Source organism: Odontesthes bonariensis, chromosome 4 (genome assembly GCF_027942865.1).
Source record: "Odontesthes bonariensis isolate fOdoBon6 chromosome 4, fOdoBon6.hap1, whole genome shotgun sequence".
In the NCBI taxonomy this organism is placed as follows: Eukaryota; Metazoa; Chordata; class Actinopteri; order Atheriniformes; family Atherinopsidae; genus Odontesthes; species Odontesthes bonariensis.
In genome coordinates, this window is record NC_134509.1 from 1,482,790 (window position 1) to 1,503,917 (window position 21,128).

General features: G+C 44.4%; 3 protein-coding genes across 5 annotated transcripts; 1 reads left to right on the top strand and 2 right to left on the bottom strand.

Annotated features, from left to right (window-relative positions):
- Positions 1-185: 185 nt before the first annotated feature.
- Positions 186-5,902, bottom strand: cnrip1a (cannabinoid receptor interacting protein 1a). The gene is made up of 3 exons (XM_075462455.1): positions 5,641-5,902; positions 4,563-4,707; positions 186-2,273 (listed from the first exon to the last, which is right to left on the bottom strand). Exons 1-3 carry the CDS (start codon positions 5,817-5,819, stop codon positions 2,109-2,111), a joined length of 489 nt encoding a protein of 162 aa, XP_075318570.1. The 5' UTR covers positions 5,820-5,902; the 3' UTR covers positions 186-2,108.
- Positions 5,903-6,520: 618 nt separating this feature from the next.
- On the bottom strand, positions 6,521-9,893 carry fbxo48 (F-box protein 48). Its single transcript, XM_075462457.1, has 3 exons — positions 9,686-9,893; positions 8,304-8,625; positions 6,521-6,820 (listed from the first exon to the last, which is right to left on the bottom strand). The coding sequence occupies exons 2-3, from the start codon at positions 8,601-8,603 to the stop codon at positions 6,659-6,661; spliced, it is 462 nt and encodes a 153-aa protein (XP_075318572.1). The 5' UTR covers positions 8,604-8,625; positions 9,686-9,893; the 3' UTR covers positions 6,521-6,658.
- On the top strand, positions 8,350-20,801 carry aplf (aprataxin and PNKP like factor). Of its 3 annotated transcripts, none has more exons than XM_075462447.1 (11): positions 8,350-8,614; positions 10,891-11,031; positions 12,609-12,680; positions 13,062-13,228; positions 13,466-13,604; positions 14,222-14,330; positions 14,697-14,896; positions 15,230-15,537; positions 16,935-17,048; positions 18,743-18,789; positions 20,458-20,801. In XM_075462447.1, exons 2-11 carry the CDS (start codon positions 10,939-10,941, stop codon positions 20,661-20,663), a joined length of 1,455 nt encoding a protein of 484 aa, XP_075318562.1. In that variant the 5' UTR covers positions 8,350-8,614; positions 10,891-10,938; the 3' UTR covers positions 20,664-20,801. The 3 variants fall into 3 exon arrangements, with proteins under 3 accessions (XP_075318562.1, XP_075318563.1, XP_075318560.1); XM_075462448.1 differs by lacking the exon at positions 8,350-8,614 and adding an exon at positions 10,581-10,785 and having other exon boundaries at positions 14,697-14,860; XM_075462445.1 differs by lacking the exon at positions 8,350-8,614 and adding an exon at positions 10,583-10,785.
- Positions 20,802-21,128: the final 327 nt, after the last annotated feature.

Below are 21,128 nucleotides of genomic sequence, written 5' to 3' on the forward strand. Positions count from 1 at the left end.
ATTTTACCTGCAGAATCTGATCTTAATAAAGTGAAAACACAAAGATATGAATAACTGTCAGTAAACATCATTGGCCAATGTGTCCAACCTGTCCACCCCGTATCATATCAAGCTAACGTTAGCTAACTACAGACTAGGCTAACAGGATAATATTAGCTCATTTGACAAGGACTTACTGGTCAGAATAGATCTTCAAATGACGAACAAAGTATTCTGTTTATTATTTAGACAACGACACGTCACACTCTGAGTCTGATGATGAATCAGCAGGTTTCAGGCATTAAGACACCAACAGAACAACAAACCCACAGGTCAAAATTTGGCAAAATGAAAGCAGAAAAAACAGCAGCTGCAACACAAACGTTAAAAAGCACCGTGTGAGGATAAAGAGACGGAAGGTAAAGGTGTTCCAAGGCTGAAAAGGTTCATCCGCCGCTGTAAATAGTCCCAAACAAATGTTACGTTTCATGAAAACTGCAGCTGAAGGAACGTTTCAACAGAAAAACTCTGATTTTAAACCACTGAAAGGTGGTTTTTTTCTGCTGCTAAACTCGAGTTTCTGAGCACCTCGCTGCCAGCTGCCTCCTCACAAACAGCTTTAAGAGACGACGCAGAAGAGGAGAAACCAGAAGGAAACGTTCCGCCGGCCCCATCCCGGTCTTCAGAGCCAACGTCTCAGAAATGGGTTGAACCTGACATGGTCTGCCATACTTTTTATTTGTGTTTTTTTATGTTCACTTTGACCCTAAGAAGCAATAATCAGAGGGTCGGCTCTGCCGGAAACATGGCGGAAAAAATTTGTGGCCATTTTAGTGTATGTACCCAACATTTTCTGATAGAAAATGTTGGAAAATTACAATTTTCCACAAAATCCTCAGTGGATTGGGTAATAAACTGTCAATAAATGCATTCCAGGTGCAACATCCAATGAAATTATAACTCTTAAAATACATTTCTACATGATTTTGGCTCAATTTAATGCAAAGAAATCAGGCGTTTTTTCACTTTTTTCCCAACATTTTCATCTTTACTTCATTGGCAATCAATTATTCCCCCAAAATATGACATCAGTCAATATGCCATTCTGCTCACCAAACAGTAAACTCATTCCACAGAAAAAAATTGGAAAAATCCAACCAAAATCATTGGATCTGTGATGATTTCACTGCTGGGCCTAGTTGGCGATCAACAGGCTTTTGAGACTTTGGCTCCCTGACTATAAGTTAAACACATCCAAAAAAAAAAAAAATAAATAAAATAAAATAAATAAATAGATTAATTAATTAATTAAATAAAAAAATTAAAAAACACATTCTGAAACGTGGATCCATCTTCTTATCTGAAGTATGTCAACCTTAAAACTATGCCTCTGACTTATGTTGAAGTAATCTGATCGTCATCAAGTCATCTGCTTTAATGAAGAAAAGGATCAGATATAAAATGGGGAACTTTAAATGGTGAAATACTGAAGTTTACGAAGGTTGTAAATTTAATCATCTAATTTGCATGTAGTGACATCACTGATGACATCAGCGCCTTGGATTCCACAGCTTCTTGTGGCCAACGGGCTCATCAGAGTGTCAGAACCCCCCCCAATCCACCTTTTCCCCGCCATTACGTTGACCTTTAACCCGATGCCGTCCCTATCCTTCCATCCGTCGCCCTCTAAGGGAAATTCTCATTTTATTTCATTCACTTCATCAGTTTACTGGAACATTTTGCACATTTTGTAGCTTAATTCAGGGGATACTTCAGATAAAACATGTCATCCAGTGGCAGTGAGTGGAAACAGGATTTATTATGCCCGATTTATTCAGTGTTGGAGGCGCCTGAAGGGTTAAACTCTGCCTGGAAGTTGGATCTCAGAGGGAAAGACACACACAAGAAGTAAAATAAAGGAAAAAAAACCTGCTTTCCTCTTCATCTCTTTTGATAAAAAAGGTGAACTTACGCTGCTGTTAGTGCAGCTTTACAGAAACCTGCACTTAAAGACGGCTCGTTTTTCTCCAGCTTTGACGAAACTAAACAGATATCAGGACCTTTTTATAAACCCCGCCAGGAAAACACCGTCTGTTTCTGGGATTCTTGTTGGAAGGAGGTCCTCAGCTTCAGATGAACGCCTCCTTGTTGATCCACATCAGGGTCCGCGTCTCGTTGGGTTTGCACTCGTAGTCGATGCTGCTGAACTTGTTGCCGAACTGGCAGTGCTCCCTCTTGTAGTAGTTGTAGTACTTGGCCTGCCAGACCGTCTCGAACGTCCCAGCCTTGTTGAACTGCGGAGAGAGAAATCACATCAGCAATGCTGCACAAATATGACAAAAACCACCATCTGTCAGCCTCATTTTGATCTGCTGAGCTGTCGTCATTAAAACTTTCTGAAGTCGGAGAATAAACTGCATCATCCAGATGCAACTTTAAAGCTAACTGTTGTGTAAAACTCCTTCTTCCTGTTCCTGGGAGCATATATCAGGGCGTCTGAAGTGTAAAACTCCTTCTTCCTGTTCCTGGGAGCATATATCGGGGCGTCTGAAGTGTAAAACTCCTTCTTCCTGTTCCTGGGAGCATATATCAGGGCGTCTGAGGTGTAAAACTCCTTCTTCCTGTTCCTGGGAGCATATATCGGGGCGTCTGAGGTGTAAAACTCCTTCTTCCTGTTCCTGGGAGCATATATCGGGGCGTCTGAGGTGTAAAACTCCTTCTTCCTGTTCCTGGGAGCATATATCAGGGCGTCTGAGGTGTAAAACTCCTTCTGCCTGTTCCTGGGAGCATATATCAGGGCGTCTGAGGTGTAAAACTCCTTCTTCCTGTTCCTGGGAGCATATATCAGGGCGTCTGAGGTGTAAAACTCCTTCTTCCTGTTCCTGGGAGCATATATCAGGGCGTCTGAGGTGTAAAACTCCTTCTTCCTGTTCCTGGGAGCATATATCAGGGCGTCTGAGGTGTAAAACTCCTTCTTCCTGTTCCTGGGAGCATATATCAGGGCGTCTGAGGCGTAAAACTCCTTCTTCCTGTTCCTGGGAGCATATATCAGGGCGTCTGAGGTGTAAAACTCCTTCTTCCTGTTCCTGGGAGCATATATCAGGGCGTCTGAGGCGTAAAACTCCTTCTTCCTGTTCCTGGGAGCATATATCAGGGCGTCTGAGGCGTAAAACTCCTTCTTCCTGTTCCTGGGAGCATATATCAGGGCGTCTGAGGGTAAAACTCCTTCTTCCTGTTCCTGGGAGCATATATCAGGGCGTCTGAGGCGTAAAACTCCTTCTTCCTGTTCCTGGGAGCATATATCGGGGCGTCTGAGGTGTAAAACTCCTTCTTCCTGTTCCTGGGAGCATATATCAGGGCGTCTGAGCTGTAAAACTCCTTCCTGTTCCTGGGAGCATATATCAGGGCACCTGAGGTGTAAAACTCCTTCTTCCTGTTCCTGGGAGCATATATCAGGGCACCTGAGGTGTAAAACTCCTTCTTCCTGTTCCTGGGAGCATATATCAGGGCGTCTGAGGTGTAAAACTCCTTCTTCCTGTTCCTGGGAGCATATATCAGGGCGTCTGAGGTGTAAAACTCCTTCCTGTTCCTGGGAGCATATATCAGGGCGTCTGAGGTGTAAAACTCCTTCTTCCTGTTCCTGGGAGCATATATCAGGGCGCCTGAGGTGTAAAACTCCTTCTTCCTGTTCCTGGGAGCATATATCAGGGCGTCTGAGGTGTAAAACTCCTTCTTCCTGTTCCTGGGAGCATATATCAGGGTGTCTGAGGTGTAAAACTCCTTCTTCCTGTTCCTGGGAGCATATATCAGGGCGCCTGAGGTGTAAAACTCCTTCTTCCTGTTCCTGGGAGCATATATCAGGGCGTCTGAGGTGTAAAACTCCTTCTTCCTGTTCCTGGGAGCATATATCAGGGCGCCTGAGGTGTAAAACTCCTTCTTCCTGTTCCTGGGAGCATATATCAGGGCGTCTGAGGTGTAAAACTCCTTCTTCCTGTTCCTGGGAGCATATATCAGGGCGTCTGAAGTGTTAAACTCCTTCTTCCTGTTCCTGGGAGCATATATCAGGGCGTCTGAGGTGTAAAACTCCTTCTTCCTGTTCCTGGGAGCATATATCAGGGCGTCTGAGCTGTAAAACTCCTTCCTGTTCCTGGGAGCATATATCAGGGCGCCTGAGGTGTAAAACTCCTTCTTCCTGTTCCTGGGAGCATATATCAGGGTGTCTGAGGTGTAAAACTCCTTCTTCCTGTTCCTGGGAGCATATATCAGGGCGTCTGAGGTGTAAAACTCCTTCTTCCTGTTCCTGGGAGCATATATCAGGGCGTCTGAGGTGTAAAACTCCTTCTTCCTGTTCCTGGGAGCATATATCAGGGCGTCTGAGGTGTAAAACTCCTTCTTCCTGTTCCTGGGAGCATATATCAGGGCGTCTGAGGGGTAAAACTCAGCTACATGCTAACCTGTTTCCCTCTGGGATCCACAGAGGAACTATCTGTATCTGTATATAGAGCTGCAGGGTTGTTGGTAATAGTATGTCACCTTTAATCTGTGCTACACTGAACAGGATTTCCTGGTGTGACTCGTCTCACCTCAACGCTGACTTGGACAGGTTGTCTGTCTCCGCTCTTGGTGTGCGGGACGCCCTCTGTGCTGTACTGGCCGTGATAAACCACCGACTCCTCGTCCCTGGACTGCTGCTCCAGAGGGAAGACGATGCCCCCGATGTTCATGTTGCTGTGATGGAGAAGAAGAGGATCAAAGCTCAGAGTACTCCACATCAGGCCAGCAGCAGGTCTGAGATTAAAGCTTCAAACTAAACTCATCCGTTTCAGCGCCTTCAAACACCAAAGGCGGCCATTTTTTATGCATCTAACTGAGAACAATTAGGGTTTTTAATTCAAAGGGACCCACAGAACCTTAACTAAAGATCCAGCAGACTGAAACATTTTAAAGCTCCAGATCAGAAATGAGTTGGGAAATGACATAAGAATGAAAAGATATGTCTCCGATGTATATTAATGAACCAAATTAAACAGTTTGGGCTAAACATGTTGGTGAAGAAAAAAGGTAAATGTTCTTCCTGCTAATATTTTTCATATTAAAGTTTTAAATTTGGGTTTTTAGGTTTCGTGGAAGATGAGAATTTATCTGAGTGATATTACAACAAACAATGTTGGATTTTTGTGAATATTTTCAATCAAAATAATGATAAAAGTTGGATTTTTTTTAAATATTTCTATTTAAAATGATGATATCAAACAGCAGACATTCATTTTCACATCTTTTTTTTACACATTTTTAACTAACCGTGCAGCTTAATTTTCACAGTTTTACTGTAATAGAGCTATGAAAGGGTTCATTATGGAGTATTTTCAGGCTCTTTGTTCGGACTTCACGGACCGGTTCTGCTCCACTCGACTCCTCCACCAGAACCGACACGACCCGCCAACAGCCCGCCAACAGCCCGTCTGATCCCGCATCATTTATTCAGCGGGTGTCGGATGCTGCGGCCTGAGGAGGAGGAGGCCGCGGGGACGACGTGCACGCGCCTGCTCTCTGTTCACGCGGTGCCTGTATTAACGGGGAGCGTGTCTCACACATACCCATCTGCACAGACGTGCACGCGGCGCGCGTGTGCGCATCTGTGCAGATGAAGCGGCGCCTTACGTGGCCTCCACGGAGCCCGGCTTCACCGCCACCTCGATCTTGTACTTGGAGCCGGTCAGCAGCTTGATGGTCCGGTTCTGGCCGAAGCGGGTTCCGTCCACCTTGAAGAAGACGGGCCCGTCGTTGGGCTGGATCCGCAGCGCGATGGAGATGTTGATGATCGGGGGGACGTCGTCCATTGTCCCGGGATGCTGCTCTGTCGGCGGGAGGGGGGTCAGGAGGCGCTCCCGAGCTGGAGGAGAGGATGATGCTGAGGAGGGAACGGAGACTTCCGGGGGAAACTTTCACAATAAGAGCAGGATCCAAACACTGCTTTCAAAATCAGAGTCACTGTAACAATACAGTGGATGGATTTACCTGCTGGAGCTGATGGTTCTGAGACCTGACCTCAGATGAGAGGAAGATGATGGATTAATTAATAAATGGATGAATGAATGAATGGATTGATGGACGGATGGATGAACAGATGAATGAATGAATGAATAAATAAATAAATGGATTGATGGATAAATAAATGAATAAATAAATGGATGGATGAATGAATTAATAAATGGATGAATCAGAGGTTTGGGAGTAGTGGGTTTCTATCGCTGCCACATTAATTATTTAGCTTCTGATTGGTTGATGAATTCACAGATAAACCAATAAAAGAAGCTTTTCGTCCATCTGCTTCCTGCAGGAAACAAACCTGCGGCTCACCTGGAGCTGAGAGCAGCGCTCGGCTCGAGTCTTTATCAAAGGGTCGTGCGGCCTGAATCTAAAGTAAATGTTGTCATGGCCCTTTAATGCTGATCATACATGAAAACAGTCCCACCTCAGACAGGAAGGAGCCGAACTGAAGAAAACACGTAAAGACTCAACAAAAGAAACACAAACACGGGATGTTTCGCCTCAGCTGTATTTACATCAAGGCTTTCCATTTTCCATGATCTGTTTTTCATTTTAAAAAGTTATAAAAACCATATGTACACATATATATTAGAGTTTCAGTCCAACACTCAGAAGTGCTTTAGGTGAATCATCGGTCCAGCTCCGCCTGCAGGATCTCCGCCCACGTCTCGGCGTCCAGCGGCGCCATCTTCCTGCCCAGCAGCTCGTCGGCCGAGCGCACCCGGCTGTACCGTCCTCTCAGCCAGTCGGCCTTCACCCGGCCGCGGGTGTAGTTCCTCACCAGGGTGACCTGCAGGAAGCAACGCCATCAGATCCGGTTCAGGTGACCTGGTTCAACTAAACCCAACAAAACCAGTCCCACCAGTCAGTGGGCTCACTGGAAATGTTCTTTACCATCATCCAGCCTCTAGAATGTGTGCTCAAACACGTTCTGAGACGATGAACACGACTTTATTTGTTACTTAATGCCAACTAAACTACAGATTTGCTGTTTTAAAACTAAAAGTTCTCTCTGAATCCATTTTGTGAAGGAAAATCTCATACTGAACATCTTCAATCAAAATTATGATAAATGTTAGGATGTTATGTTATTTTGGCTTTTTAATGTTTAGTGAAGGATGTTAACACCTGTAATAACAATTAAACAGCCTATAAATATGCTGAAATATCGCTAAAAAATCAATAAATCAGCCTTGAAACTGCAGAGGTTTGTTATAGTTTGGACATATTGAGCCTTTCTTTCATCTTCTCGATGTTTTTTTCAGTGAAAACACAGATTTCTGAGCTGGTTTGGATGCTGCTGGGAGGAACATCTGTTATGATGCGTAACCACGGCAACGGGAAAGTGTTAACCTGTCAGAGCAGCTAACTGAGCTTTCCAAAGACCAAGTAACGCCTTGAATAAGAGCCCAAAGTCAGAGGAGTTTAAGAGGAGGCGTCTGGGATGCAGAGCAGGAACAAAGTGGAGGGAAAGGAAGAGGAAGTTTAAAGCATTTCTTTAATGATCATCAGGGGAAATGTGAGATCTCTGGTGGATAAAATGGACGAGCTTAGAGCCCTGATGAGGACACAGCAGGAATATCAGGCAGAGACCTGGCTGCAGGAACAGCTGTAACAGCTCTCTGCTCAGCTTTAAGACTTTCTACTTGTTTTTACTTCTTCTTCTCTTCATTTATTACCTGCTGTAAAGCACTTTGGTACATCGTAAGGATTATTTCTAAAGTGCTGTATAAATAAAATAAATTTAAATTTACATGTTTTTCAGCAGGTTTATATTTTAATCTGTGATCTACCTACTACACTGAAAAAAATGCCCCTCCAAAAATAAGTAAAAAAAAACAGAAAATAAAAGACGTTTTTGCTTGAAATAAGCAAAAAAATCTGCCAATGGAACTAGTGAAAATCGGCTTGTCCAGATTTCTTGAAATAAGATGTGATATTTGGGACTTTTGAGATAAAACTGATCTTGAAATTAGCTTAAAAACCTCTTCAAATGTAAAAAAAAAAGCTTCTTTCATATGATATGTGACTCAAAACAATTTGTTTTCAAGACTTTTTCATTTAACAAGATATTCCAGATGTATTGTATTAAAACAAGTCCCTATATCTGGCTGAAATGGTGCTTGTTAGGCAGTTGTGTCTGATATTAAGTGTAATGACACTCAATGAGACAAATATACTTGGTAAGACTTTGATTTTTTACAGTTTTTTTCCCACTTTTTTGAATACAGATGTCCAACCCCAGCTCAGACGCAGGTGAGTGTGACACCGACCTTCCAGGAGAGGCCGCCGCTGCGGTCGCCGTCCACCTCCCTGCCGCAGACGGCCCTCAGCAGCAGACACTGCCGCCTCCACAGCTGCTCGCTCCGCTCGATCAGCTCGTGCCACAGCCGGCAGGTCCGCGAGGCGCTGCACAGACTCTGCGCGTCCAGCTCGCCGAAGATCCTCACGCTCATCTCCGGCGGCAGCGTCTCCGCAAAGTTGCGAGCGGGGGGGTCGTCGGGCGACTTCAGGGAGGCTCGTCCTTCACGGAGGACAAACAGCGGCGAGGTCCTCGCGGGCCCATGATGCATCAGTCCGACAGGTGGGAGCGGCCTGAGACGACAGATTCAGTAAAAGAACGTTCATGTAGCTCCAATTCAAAATATTACCAATTATAAAATGCTCATTTATAAACCAAAGGATCAGAACTTGTAAACTGCTTGTAAATATTGAAAATACAGCAGTTTTTGTGTGTGTGTGTGTTTTAACAGATATTGGTGTTTACCTCATATACACTGGTATTTAAAGGGTTAATTTTTAAAAAATAATTGAAAACTTGAAATTGAAAAGTTCAAATTGGCATCTAAAGGGTTAATTAAAAAAAAAAAAAATTGAAAACTTGGTAGTTATGATCAGAACTGAAGAGGAAGAAAAGATTTATGAAAAAAAAAGTTGAAAAAATATTAATACATGATGTTTTTAGGTCGTTTTAGAAGGGGACAAAAATGTCCCTTTTCAGAAATTAAGGATTTTTATTATTGTTTTTAAATCAGGCATAACAACAACAAAAAATAAAATCCCTAAAAATCAATGTTGTTGCTAATCATTGACATATCCCAGACCATAATTACCCCCACTCAATAATTCCACTTTACATTCCATATTTTGAAAATACTGGCACCTAAAGGCTTAAAATTTGGGCTAAAAAGTTCAAATTGGCATCTAAAGGGTTCATTTTTTTAAAAATAATTGAAAACTTGGTAGTTATGATCAGAACTGAAGTGGAATAAAAGAATTATGAAAAAATAAGTTGAAAAAAATATTAATATATGACAGATGTTAAGTCTGGTTCTTTTTCCACTGAATTTTTGGAAGTTGAATTTTTTTCCACTGATTTTTTTTTTTTTTTACACTGTTGGTTTTTCAAATTCAGAGTCTGATTTTGATGCTATAAAAATTCGATATTAGAAATTCGTATTCAAACTCTGATGGCACAGAAAAACTTCCCCACAGGACAGTAAACACTGACTGAAGCCGGTGTGTAAACATCGGGCACGTGTGGAACACAGCTGGTGTTACAGATCCATACATCCCGTTAGGACCGGCTCTGTTCCCGAGTGCCCGTCTGTGCCTGATGGGGGGTTATTTTCTAATAAAAACAAGTCAGACTCACGCTCAGCTTCCTTCGTCTCCGCCCCGGCTAACGGAGCCGCGGCTCGGTTGCGCTTTTCGGTCCGAACCTCCGGAGAATAGCGGTGAATCGGTGTCGGTGTAAGAAGAGGACCGTAGGTTTAAATCCGTCTGTGGCTGCGGTTCGGTCGGTCCGTGTCACTGTCAGCTGGCTGCGTTTAAACGTCCTAACGGCTGTTTACACGCAGACATGACGTCAGCACGTTTTTCACGGTGTGCGCATGCGCACAAGGTTTACACGTCCATAAGATTTGAAATATATATATATATTTTTTTTAAAGAACCAAAAATAAATTAGCAAAATAATGTAATCATCTATGTGGTGTGGCGTGTGGTTTAAAAACGTTTTACAATGATAAAAATATCGTGTATTTTTTATTTTTTTTAAATCAAAACCTCACCAGACTCCATTCAAAAATCCGTCAAATTAGAGCAGAATCCTTCGTAAGATAGACCCACGAAATGTGAAATATCATAATCGTTAGTGTTTTGATTTTATTAAGCTATACCTTCATTTGGCGTACATTTTGCTCTAATTATGTATTCCCCTCATTTTCAAATAAACAGAATCTTTTCAACTAAGCAAAAAACCCTGTTTTAACGTGATATGCAAATCAGACCAAAAATAAAATATATTTAATTTTTGCACTTGTTTTTTTGTAATAAATAAATAAATACATATTTATTCATAGATATCTGAATCAGCTGTAATATTTATTTATTTGTTTGTTTGTTTGTTTATCTATTGATGTAATCGTTCATTATAAGGCAAAGCTCTGTATGCCGAATTAATAAGTAGTGTTTACTTGTCGAGATTCTTTTGAATATTTTCAATCAAACAGAATATTTTACAAATAAACAATAAGATCATTTAATCTGGACGTTTTATGGATGGTTATTGGTTGCGGTCGGTCAAAACTGTACTGCGCATGCTCCCCCCGCATCCCGGAAGTTTTGAATCTGCGAGCAGAAGTAGTGGTTTGGTTTCGTGTTTTTTTGCCACAGGAGATAAAATGATCCGGTTCGGCTCTACGGCGGGTTGCCAGAAGTGAAGTGTATCCCGTTGAGACTTAATCTTCAGCGGTGTGTTGCCGCAGATACGTCCGGCTTCACATAAAACACTTTAAAAAGCTTTAAACCTGTTACACTCCTCACTAAACTCCCCTGGTGTTGTTACTTGTGTTCCAGTCAGTGCTCGCAGTCGGCCTGCTGCTTCCAGTCCGACCTGCCGACCTGATGTCGGGCTTCGACCTCGTCCCGGTGGACGGCGGGGATCCGGTCCACCTGCCACCGGGGGAGACGTTTCTGGGCCGGGGTCCCCTGCTGGGAGTGAGTCCTCCTGAGACTTTCATGTAGATAATGTGATAATAATGTCATATCATGTGTAGATGAAAGCTGGATTTAATGGAACATGTTTTATCAGCGCTGGGTTGGGCCTGAACTTTAAACCCTGTGACTTTATTATTGACTTTAGTAACTTTATCACATGAAACATTCTGTGAAACTTGAACATGTCGGGTCACAAAATTAAATCTGAGAAAATGAAACAGTTCTGATCCAGCCCTCATTTATTTTATGTTTCCAGTAAAAACCAGAACCAGAGTTAGTTCAGTTCTGAGCAGCTTTAAAGGGAATATCTGCAGATGTTTCCATGGTAACAGCTGCAGAGATTCACTGAACATGTTCCAACATGAACATAAACCCAGAATCTGAGGCAGAACCAGAGTTAGTTCAGTTCTGAGCAGCTTTAAAGTGAATATCTGCAGATGTTTCCATGGTAACAGCTGCAGAGATTCACTGAAACATGTTCCAACATGAACATAAACCCAGAATCTGAGGCAGAACCAGAGTTAGTTCAGTTCTGAGCAGCTTTAAAGTGAATATCTGCAGATGTTTCCATGGTAACAGCTGCAGAGATTCACTGAAACATGTTCCAACATGAACATAAACCCAGAATCTGAGGCAGAACCAGAGTTAGTTCAGTTCTGAGCAGCTTTAAAGTGAATATCTGCAGATGTTTCCATGGTAACAGCTGCAGAGATTCACTGAAACATGTTCCAACATGAACATAAACCCAGAATCTGAGGCAGAACCAGAGTTAGTTCAGTTCTGAGCAGCTTTAAAGTGAATATCTGCAGATGTTTCCATGGTAACAGCTGCAGAGATTCACTGAAACATGTTCCAACATGAACATAAACCCAGAATCTGAGGCAGAACCAGAGTTAGTTCAGTTCTGAGCAGCTTTAAAGTGAATATCTGCAGATGTTTCCATGGTAACAGCTGCAGAGATTCACTGAAACATGTTCCAACATGAACATAAACCCAGAATCTGAGGCAGAACCAGAGTTAGTTCAGTTCTGAGCAGCTTTAAAGTGAATATCTGCAGATGTTTCCATGGTAACAGCTGCAGAGATTCACTGAAACATGTTCCAACATGAACATAAACCCAGAATCTGAGGCAGAACCAGAGTTAGTTCAGTTCTGAGCAGCTTTAAAGTGAATATCTGCAGATGTTTCCATGGTAACAGCTCCTGTGTCAGGTCTTTGCTGGATTTTTTCCTCTTTCTTAAGGACATCACTTTCAGTGCATTTTTTCTGTTTTATTTTGTGTTTTTTCTGTTTTATTTAGCATTTTTTCAGTTTTATTTCGTGTTTTTTCTGTTTTGTTTGGTGGCTTTGGGTCAGATTTCCTCCTGTTCATCTGCTGTAAATAGTTATTTGGCCAAAACATTTGCTGTTTTGCTGCATTTACAATAAACAAAAAGCAGACGGAGGAAGAAAAGCATTATTAAGGGTTCATTTCTGCTTTCACTCTTATATGAAGATGCATTTTCGTCCACATGTGGAGACATTTTATACGTTAAGAATGACTTCTGAACCTTTTCTTTCTCCTGTCGTCGTGTCAGATCAGCGATATGAGAGTGTCCAGGCGCCACGGGCTGCTGGAGAACCTGAACGGACAGCTCCGCCTCAAACCGGTGAGCATCCTCAGCTCAGCCCACCTTTCTGTAATTTAGTTGTGTTGGATCAACCTGTGGATTACTGTCCTGATTAAAGGGAACTTCTGTGAAACAGACTTTCTTTGGAGTTTGATCTTGTGAAGCTTGTCAGAATCAGAACACAGTTTCCAGTTGATCCGATAACCTTTCAAAGGCTCCTCAGGTCCGATCTGAACCTGTAAAATGTGAATTTGAGGATGTTTCCATGCATTAAAAGCAACGGCAGCATTTATGAGGCTCTGATGTCACAGATTTGTAGCTTTAAGATTCATAAGTGAGCTGCAGGAGTTAGTCCAGCAGGAGGCGCTGCTGCAGAGTGAGAGAGTTCAACTCTTCCTCTCTTGTTCTTTGGATCCTCAGACCCATCAGAACCCGTGCTTCCTGCAGGCGTCGCTGACCGACGACCCCCGGCCTCTACCGAAGGACCGCTGGCAGCAGCTCCATCACGGCGAGCTGCTGTCTCTGCTGCCGGGTCGCCTCGTCTACAGGGTGGAGGCCTCCGTGGGCAGAGAGGAGCGCGCTCCCAGGTACTTATTTCATGCTAATGCAGAGCTGCTTTCATCTCTGCAGACGGGGCTGTGTGGGCTCAGCAGCATCATGCAGAATAGGGATTCATGAATCCTTGGGCTCATCTTTTATTCCTCTGTCCTCATTCTGTTTGAAGCTCAGATCAAACAGATGGACGAGGACACTTGAGGACGCTGAGGGTCATGAAAGATTCATTCTCAGATTCCAGCTCATATCACGTCTGTGTTTACCTGCAGAAACTGTCATGAGGAAGATGGAGCTCCTCCTCCTGTTGGGCAGAAACTATCAGAAGCTCCTCCTCCTTTTGGACAGAAACCACCAGAAGCTCCATCGAACGAGGAGAAGTCGGAGAGTCCCGGCAGGACTTTCAGAGAGGTTTGCATCAGCAGGGAAGCTCCAACAGAAGGCATTACTTGTGTCATATTTATGTGTTCATCAAAAAAGAACTTTTTCTTTTAAGACGTCTGAAAGTAATGTGGGAACAATAATGTTCATCTTTCAGAAAGGAACAGCAATAACTCCTTAGAAGCTGGTGTACGTTACCTTCATTAGTTCATTAGTCACCTCCTCCTCACTTCATCAGTTTTACACCTCAGACGCCCTGATATATGCTCCCAGGAACAGGAAGAAGGAGTTTTACACCTCAGACGCCCTGATATATGCTCCCAGGAACAGGAAGAAGGAGTTTTACACTTCAGACGCCCTGATATATGCTCCCAGGAACAGGAAGAAGGAGTTTTACACCTCAGACGCCCTGATATATGCTCCCAGGAACAGGAAGAAGGAGTTTTACACCTCAGACGCCCTGATATATGCTCCCAGGAACAGGAAGGAGTTTTACTGAATATGGAAGCTTTAAAACAAGCATCAGGAGACAGTGTAGTGATATAAGTTGATTTAGATAAATGTTTAAGCTCTATCTGCAGTTCAGTTGGGTTAAACTCCCTCTTCTCTCAGGTGAGAAATTAGTTTTATTCTTTTTTCCTCGACAGGATGACGTGTTGGAGGATCTTCAGAGCGACGTGGCCCCGATTCGGAGAAGAATTTTACCGGCGTGGATGATGGCGGCAGCATCAAAGAGTCCATCCTTTACCCTAAAAGGTACCAGAACCGCTGCTTTTATCATTCTGACGGACGTCATGGGACCAAAACCATCAAATGTTTGGGATTGTTTCCGGATTATTTACACTGAAAACATAACGGATCATAAAATGAGTTCCGTCTTTATCAGCACGTTTCATGATGATTAAACTTTAAACTTTATTCATGGCACGGGAAACATGTCGGAGCCTTTTTTTACGGCACTTTTTCTCCTGATATGTTGTGAGAGTTTTAATTTGTAGAGAGGTTCTAAGGTTTTATCCCCCGGCTATGATGCGTAAAATAAGGCAAAGCAGGATAAGAAATGAAGGACAGACCTCCGACCTTCGTGTTGTCGCGTGACCTCTGTTTGTTTACTCCGATCAGCTGTGAAGAGGAGTAAACGTCCTGCAGCAGCCGCGCAGGCCACGCCCACTGCTTCCTCCTCCCGCGAGGAGGCGGAGCTCAGCGAGGAGGAGGAGGAGGAGAAAAGGCCGAGGAAAAGGAGGAGGAAGATAAGTGATGAAGAGGAAAAAGCTCAAACTAAAACAGTTGAGTACATCTCCAGAAGTCCGTCTGAGCTGAAGGTGAATAAAAACATTCCTGATAAATATTTCTTAAAAACTGCCCTCCGTCTGCTGTTTGAAGCAGATTTATGGAGGTTTGTTTGCTTTCTGCTTTGGTTTAATTTGCTTCGTGTCTGATTCAGACCATGAACTTTTATCTGTCTGTACAGTTAATCCTCTTTAAAGGGGACCAGAAAAGAACATCCTTTATGGAATTATTCAACAGAAAAGTTTTAGAAACTGAGCCTGTTCGGGTTGTTTGGGGGTGAATCTGTCAAACAAAACTTGAACGTCCTTTTCAATCTAAATGATTAAAATGAAGGACAAACTGAAATGATATCCTCTGATTTTCAGGTGGTTCCTTCAGATGAGTCCACAGTCAGACATCAGAGCAAACCCAGCCGGTCTGAGCTCAGCCACGAGTCCGACAGCCTCGACGTGGAGCTGGAAATGGAGGGAAAAGGAGGCGTGACACAGACGTCTGAAATCAGCGAAACAGAGGAGGAGGAGGAGGAGGAGGAGGAGGAGGACAGGAAGTCAACAAGCAAACCCACGGCTAAAAGAGCAGAATCTGAGGGGTCAAACGGACACTCTGCAACCGTCAGCGCTGCATCCAAACCCCGAGCCAGAACGCCGTGTCCGTACGGGAAAGACTGCTACAGGTACGCCCACCTGTTCCACAGAGAGGGGCCTGATAACCGAAGGCTCTGCCTCCCAAACTGGCAGCTGGTTCCACATAGAGGGGCCTGATAACTGAAGGCTCTGCCTCCCAAACTGGCAGCTGGTTCCACAGAGAGGGGCCTGATAACTGAAGGCTCTGCCTCCCAAACTGGCAGCTGGTTCCACATAGAGGGGCCTGATAACTGAAGGCTCTGCCCCCCAAACTGGCAGCTGGTTCCACAGAGAGGGGCCTGATAACTGAAGGCTCTGCCTCCCAAACTGGCAGCTGGTTCCACAGAGAGGGGCCTGATAACTGAAGGCTCTGCCCCCCAAACTGGCAGCTGGTTCCACAGAGAGGAGCCTGATAACTGAAGGCTCTGTCTCCCAAACTGGCAGCTGGTTCCACAGAGAGGGGCCTGATAACTGAAGGCTCTGCCTCCCAAACTGGCAGCTGGTTCCTCAGAGAGGGGCCTGATAACTGAAGGCTCTGCCTCCCAAACCGGCAGCTGGTTCCACAGAGAGGGGCCTGATAACTGAAGGCTCTGCCTCCCAAACTGGCAGCTGGTTCCTCAGAGAGGGGCCTGATAACTGAAGGCTCTGCCTCCCAAACTGGCAGCTGGTTCCTCAGAGAGGGGCCTGATAACTGAAGGCTCTGCCTCCCAAACTGGACGCTGGTCCCACAGAGAGGGGCCTGATAACTGAAGGCTCTGCCTCCCAAACTGGCAGCTGGTTCCTCAGAGAGGGGCCTGATAACTGAAGGCTCTGCCTCCCAAACTGGACGCTGGTCCCACAGAGAGGGGCCTGATAACTGAAGGCTCTGCCTCCCAAACTGGACGCTGGTCCCACAGAGAGGGGCCTGTTAACTGAAGGCTCTGCCTCCCAAAGTGGACGCTGGTTCCACAGAGAGGGGCCTGATAACTGAAGGCTCTGCCTCCCATTCTATTTTTAGAAACTCTGGGAACCTCAAGTAAACCTGCAGTTTGGGAACGAAGTGCTCTGTTAGGAAAATATCTTACAATGAGATCTTTAAGATCTGATGGAGCTCGGTCATTAAGAGCTTTATATGTAAGGAGAAGAATCTTAGATTCTATTGTTAAATTCATTGCTTGTAGTCTGACCAACCTATTGGGTTCATCTGGTTTCATAGATAAGTACAGCTGAGTATCATCAGCATAGCAATGGAAATTTATGCCATGCTGTTTAATAATGTTACCTAATGGAAGCATGTATAAAGTGAAAAGAATCGGTCCGAGCACAGAACCCTGAGGAACTCCATAACTTACTCTGGTGTGTGAGGAAGATTCTTCATTTATAAGAACAAACTGGACTCTGTCAGATAAACATGACTTAAACCAGCCTGATGCAGTTCCTTTAATCCCTTAATTCTTTGTATTTCCAGGAAGAATCCGCTTCATTTCCAGGAGTGCAGCCATCCCGGTGACACCGACCACGAGGAGGAGGAAGAAGAGGAGGCGGATCGCCCCGAGTGTCCGTACGGCACCGACTGCTACAGGTCAGCTTCTCAGCTTCTCTTTTCGCTTCTACGCAGATGATGACCAACTCTATCGGTCACGTCCACCGGGCGACTCAGCGGTCTCGGTGTGAATCTTGCTGACACATCCACAGGGATGAGAAGCTGCTGCCAAACAAACCGTACAGCCCAACATCTCTGTGAAAACCAACTCTTTATGACTCGTTCCTTCTCAGGTTGGAAGGAACTATTGATGACCAACTGACCTTCTCAGCACGTGGCCTCTGCTGCCCGGTGGTGTCGCTGTGCACTGTTCAACATAAAAAAATTAGGCCGTTTGTGACACAACAAGCTACAAACCGTGGTCCTTACTCGCCCTCATGGGAGAGTGATTTTGAAACATGGATCAGTGAGACGATCCTCCTGTAAAAGACTTTAAATGTGTGCTCTGCTCGGTTTGTTTCCGTGACTACAAAGAAGAAGGTCAGTTGGTCATCAATCACAACAAAGAAACACAACTGTGAAAAGAGGCACAGCTACAAAGAAGCACAGCTACAAAGAGGCACAGCTACAAAGAGGCACAGTTACAAAGAGGAACAGTTACAAAGAGGCAAAGCTACAAAGAGGCACAGTTACAAAGAGGAACAGTTACAAATAGGCAAAGCTACAAAGAGGCAAAGCTACAAAGAAGCACAGTTACAAAGAGGCACAGCTACAAAGAGACAAAGAGGCACAGATACAAAGAGGCACAGTTACAAAGAGGCACAGATACAAAGAGGCACAGCTACAAAGAGACAAAGAGGCACAGATACAAAGAGGCACAGCTACAAAGAGGCACAGTTACAAAGAGGAACAGTTACAAAGAGGCAAAGCTACAAAGAGGCACAGTTACAAAGAGGAACAGTTACAAAGAGGCAAAGCTACAAAGAGGCACAGCTACAAAGAGGAACAGTTACAAAGAGGCAAAGCTACAAAGAGGCACAGTTACAAAGAGGCACAGTTACAAATAGGCAAAGCTACAAAGAGGCAAAGCTACAAAGAAGCACAGTTACAAAGAGGCACAGCTACAAAGAGACAAAGAGGCACAGATACAAAGAGGCACAGCTACAAAGAGGCACTGCTACAAAGAGACAAGGAGACAAAGTGGCACAGCTGTGTTTTAGTCTCAATCCTGAGAGCTGAAATAAGTTCAGCTGGACTTCTTCTTCTTGGTTCTTGAAGATGTTTCACATGTAATCTGAACGGCCGGTTCAGTTCTGAACTCGTTGGGGGGATCAGCTGACCAATGTGGGGGGTTTAGGTGGTTCCCAATTGGTCCTTCTCCTTCAGATGGAGATGAGCTGCTGAGTCCGACCTCAGGTTCTGGTTCTCCGGTGTTGAAGCTGAAGAAGAAGTCCAGCTGCCCTTTTTCAGGCCCTGAGGGTCACCATGACCTGGATGACTCAGAATCTACACCCACCTACGTAGCTGCTTTTGGTCTTTTTGTTGTTGCATCTCTTTAAAGTTGTTGTTGTTGTTTGAATCTTTGTAGTTTCATCTCTTAAGGTCATCGGGCTGCTCATTCTCTTCCTGATCTGTAGATGTGTGAGAACGCTCCTGTTTTCCATCTTTGTGACGTTAAAGCGCGTTATTTCAGACTCTGACCTGCAGCTCTGAGCTGTTCTGCTGGTGGAATGATGATGTTTATCCCTGAAAAAGCAACACTCAGGCTGACGTTTAGTTTGTTTCGTCTGCAGGAAAAACCCGCTTCACAGGAAGGAATACAAACACTCAAAGAAACCAGGTATGTATGAACAAAAATGAGTCTTTAATGTCAGATATATGAAAGATGAAGCTCTTTTTAAAATGAAGGAAAATGTCTTTAACTGCGAGTTAGGCTGTGAACATCTCCGGCTTGGTCCATCACTGTTGATGAGAAAGCATTGGCTGTGTTTCAAACCGCATACTTCTCCTACTACTCCTACTAACTTTCTGAGTTAGTATGCGAGTTTGAGTCAGCGAGAAGTTCCCGGATGCATACTAGATTCTCCGAAATGTTGGGTATGCATCATGAGGTTACTACTCATACTCAAACTACCCAAGATGCAACGTAATGTGACGTCGCCGATCGTCATTTCCTGTCAAAACGGCAGTTTCAAGCTAGCTACAACGAGGGTAGGTTCACTTCCTGTTTTCAAAACAAAAGCACCAATTGTATGGTAATGGCTTTCCCTATGATAAAAGGCAACGGGTATTTTATTTTGTGAAAATAACCGGAAGTGCGTTGCTCACTGCGGCTAGCTTTAGTAGCGCCGAATTCGTGGGAACAAAACTGTAAACAGCCGGTATTTTGTCAGGTTTTCAACACGTTGGGGATCTAAACGACTACTTTCTCACCTGAAAATGTTTCAAATGTTTCTAAAGTTTACAGAGTTTAGAGCTTAAGGGAAATCAGCTTCAGGCCGGCTGATTTCGGCTCGGGCAGGAGCGAAATGCATTGTGGGTAAACGCTCTGCATACTGTCTGATCGATGAGTATGCAGTATGTAGTATGCAGTATGCGGTTTCGAACACAGCCATTTTTTGCTAGCATCTGCTGCTACCTTACAGCTACATGCTAACCTGTTTCCCTCTGGGATCAACAGAAGAACTATCTGTGGCTGTGTTCGAAACCACATACTACATACTTACATACTACATACTGCATACTCATCGATCAGACAGTATGCAGAGCGTTTACCCACAATGCATTTCGCTCCTGCCCGAGCCGAAATCAGCCGGCCTGAAGCTGATTTCTCTTAAGCTCTAAACTCTGTAAACTTTAGCAACATTTGAAACATTTTCAGGTGAGAAAGTAGTCGTTTAGATCCCCAACGTGTTGAAAACCTGACAAAATACCGGCTGTTTACAATTTTGTTCCCACGAATTCGGCGCTACTAAAGCTAGCCGCAGTGAGCAACGCACTTCCTGTTATTTTCACCAAATAAAATACCCGTTGCCTTTTATCATAGGGAAAGCCATTAAGATACAATTGGTGCTTTTGTTTTGAAAACAGGAAGTGAACCTACCCTCGTTGTAGCTAGCTTGAAACTGCCGTTTTGACAGGAAATGACGATCGGCGACGTCACGTTACGTTGCATCTTGGGTAGTTTGAGTATGAGTAGTGACCTCATGATGCATACCCAACATTTAGGAGAATCTAGTATGCATCCGGGAACTTCTCGCTTACTCAAACTCGCATACTAACTCAGAAAGTTAGTAGGAGAAGTATGCGGTTTCAAACACAGCCATTGTTTGCTAGCATCTGCTGCTAGCTTACAGATACATGCTAACCTGTTTCCCTCGGGGATCAGCAGGAACAGCTTCTTCATGTCTGTGTTTTCTGGCCTTAAAAACACTCTCTCAGGTGTCTCAGGTGATGTTTGAAGGATTTCTGATGTTTGGTTTCCTCGTGTCTCTGCTAACGTCGGCAGCTCGTTCCACCCGAACCGTCTCCAGAAACTCCCCCGACGAAGATGAGGATGACGAAGACGAGGATGACGACAGCTTCATAAACGACGACAGCGAGGACGTGGGCGAGGACTCGGACTACGTCCCTCCGGCCTCCGACGACAGCGACAGAGAAGACGTCACAAGTCTGCAGCGGGAAGCGAAGGCCTTCCTGAAGAAGAGGAAGTAGGAGAGGCAGCTTCCTGTCTCCAGTAGAGCTGATTGGCTGATAAAGTCGGGACTGAAACTCCGGCTCCGACTCCAGGATCTGATGCTGCCTGAGTGCGTTTAAAGGGTCAGTTCGCCTCTTTTGACATGAAGCTGTATAACATCCCATATCAGCAACATCATTTCTGAACATCTTCTTACCCCCTGCTGCGTCCTGTGAGCAGAGTTCCAGCCTCGTTTTGGTGTTGATGAAGGTAGTCCGGCTAGTTGGCTGGGGTTTAAAAAATAAAGCGTTTTGCTTCTCAGAACAATATGCGTTCAACAGAGTGATACATTTGCATCACAAAATCGTTCTCCAGGAAAAAGTCAGACCTCACAATCTCTTGGCCCTATTTTCTCTCCCTTCGTATCACTGCCTGCTGTGCTGACCGAGCAGCAAACACCGTAACAGGCGCGGCTGTCGGCAGGCGGCAGCAGGCAGTGATAC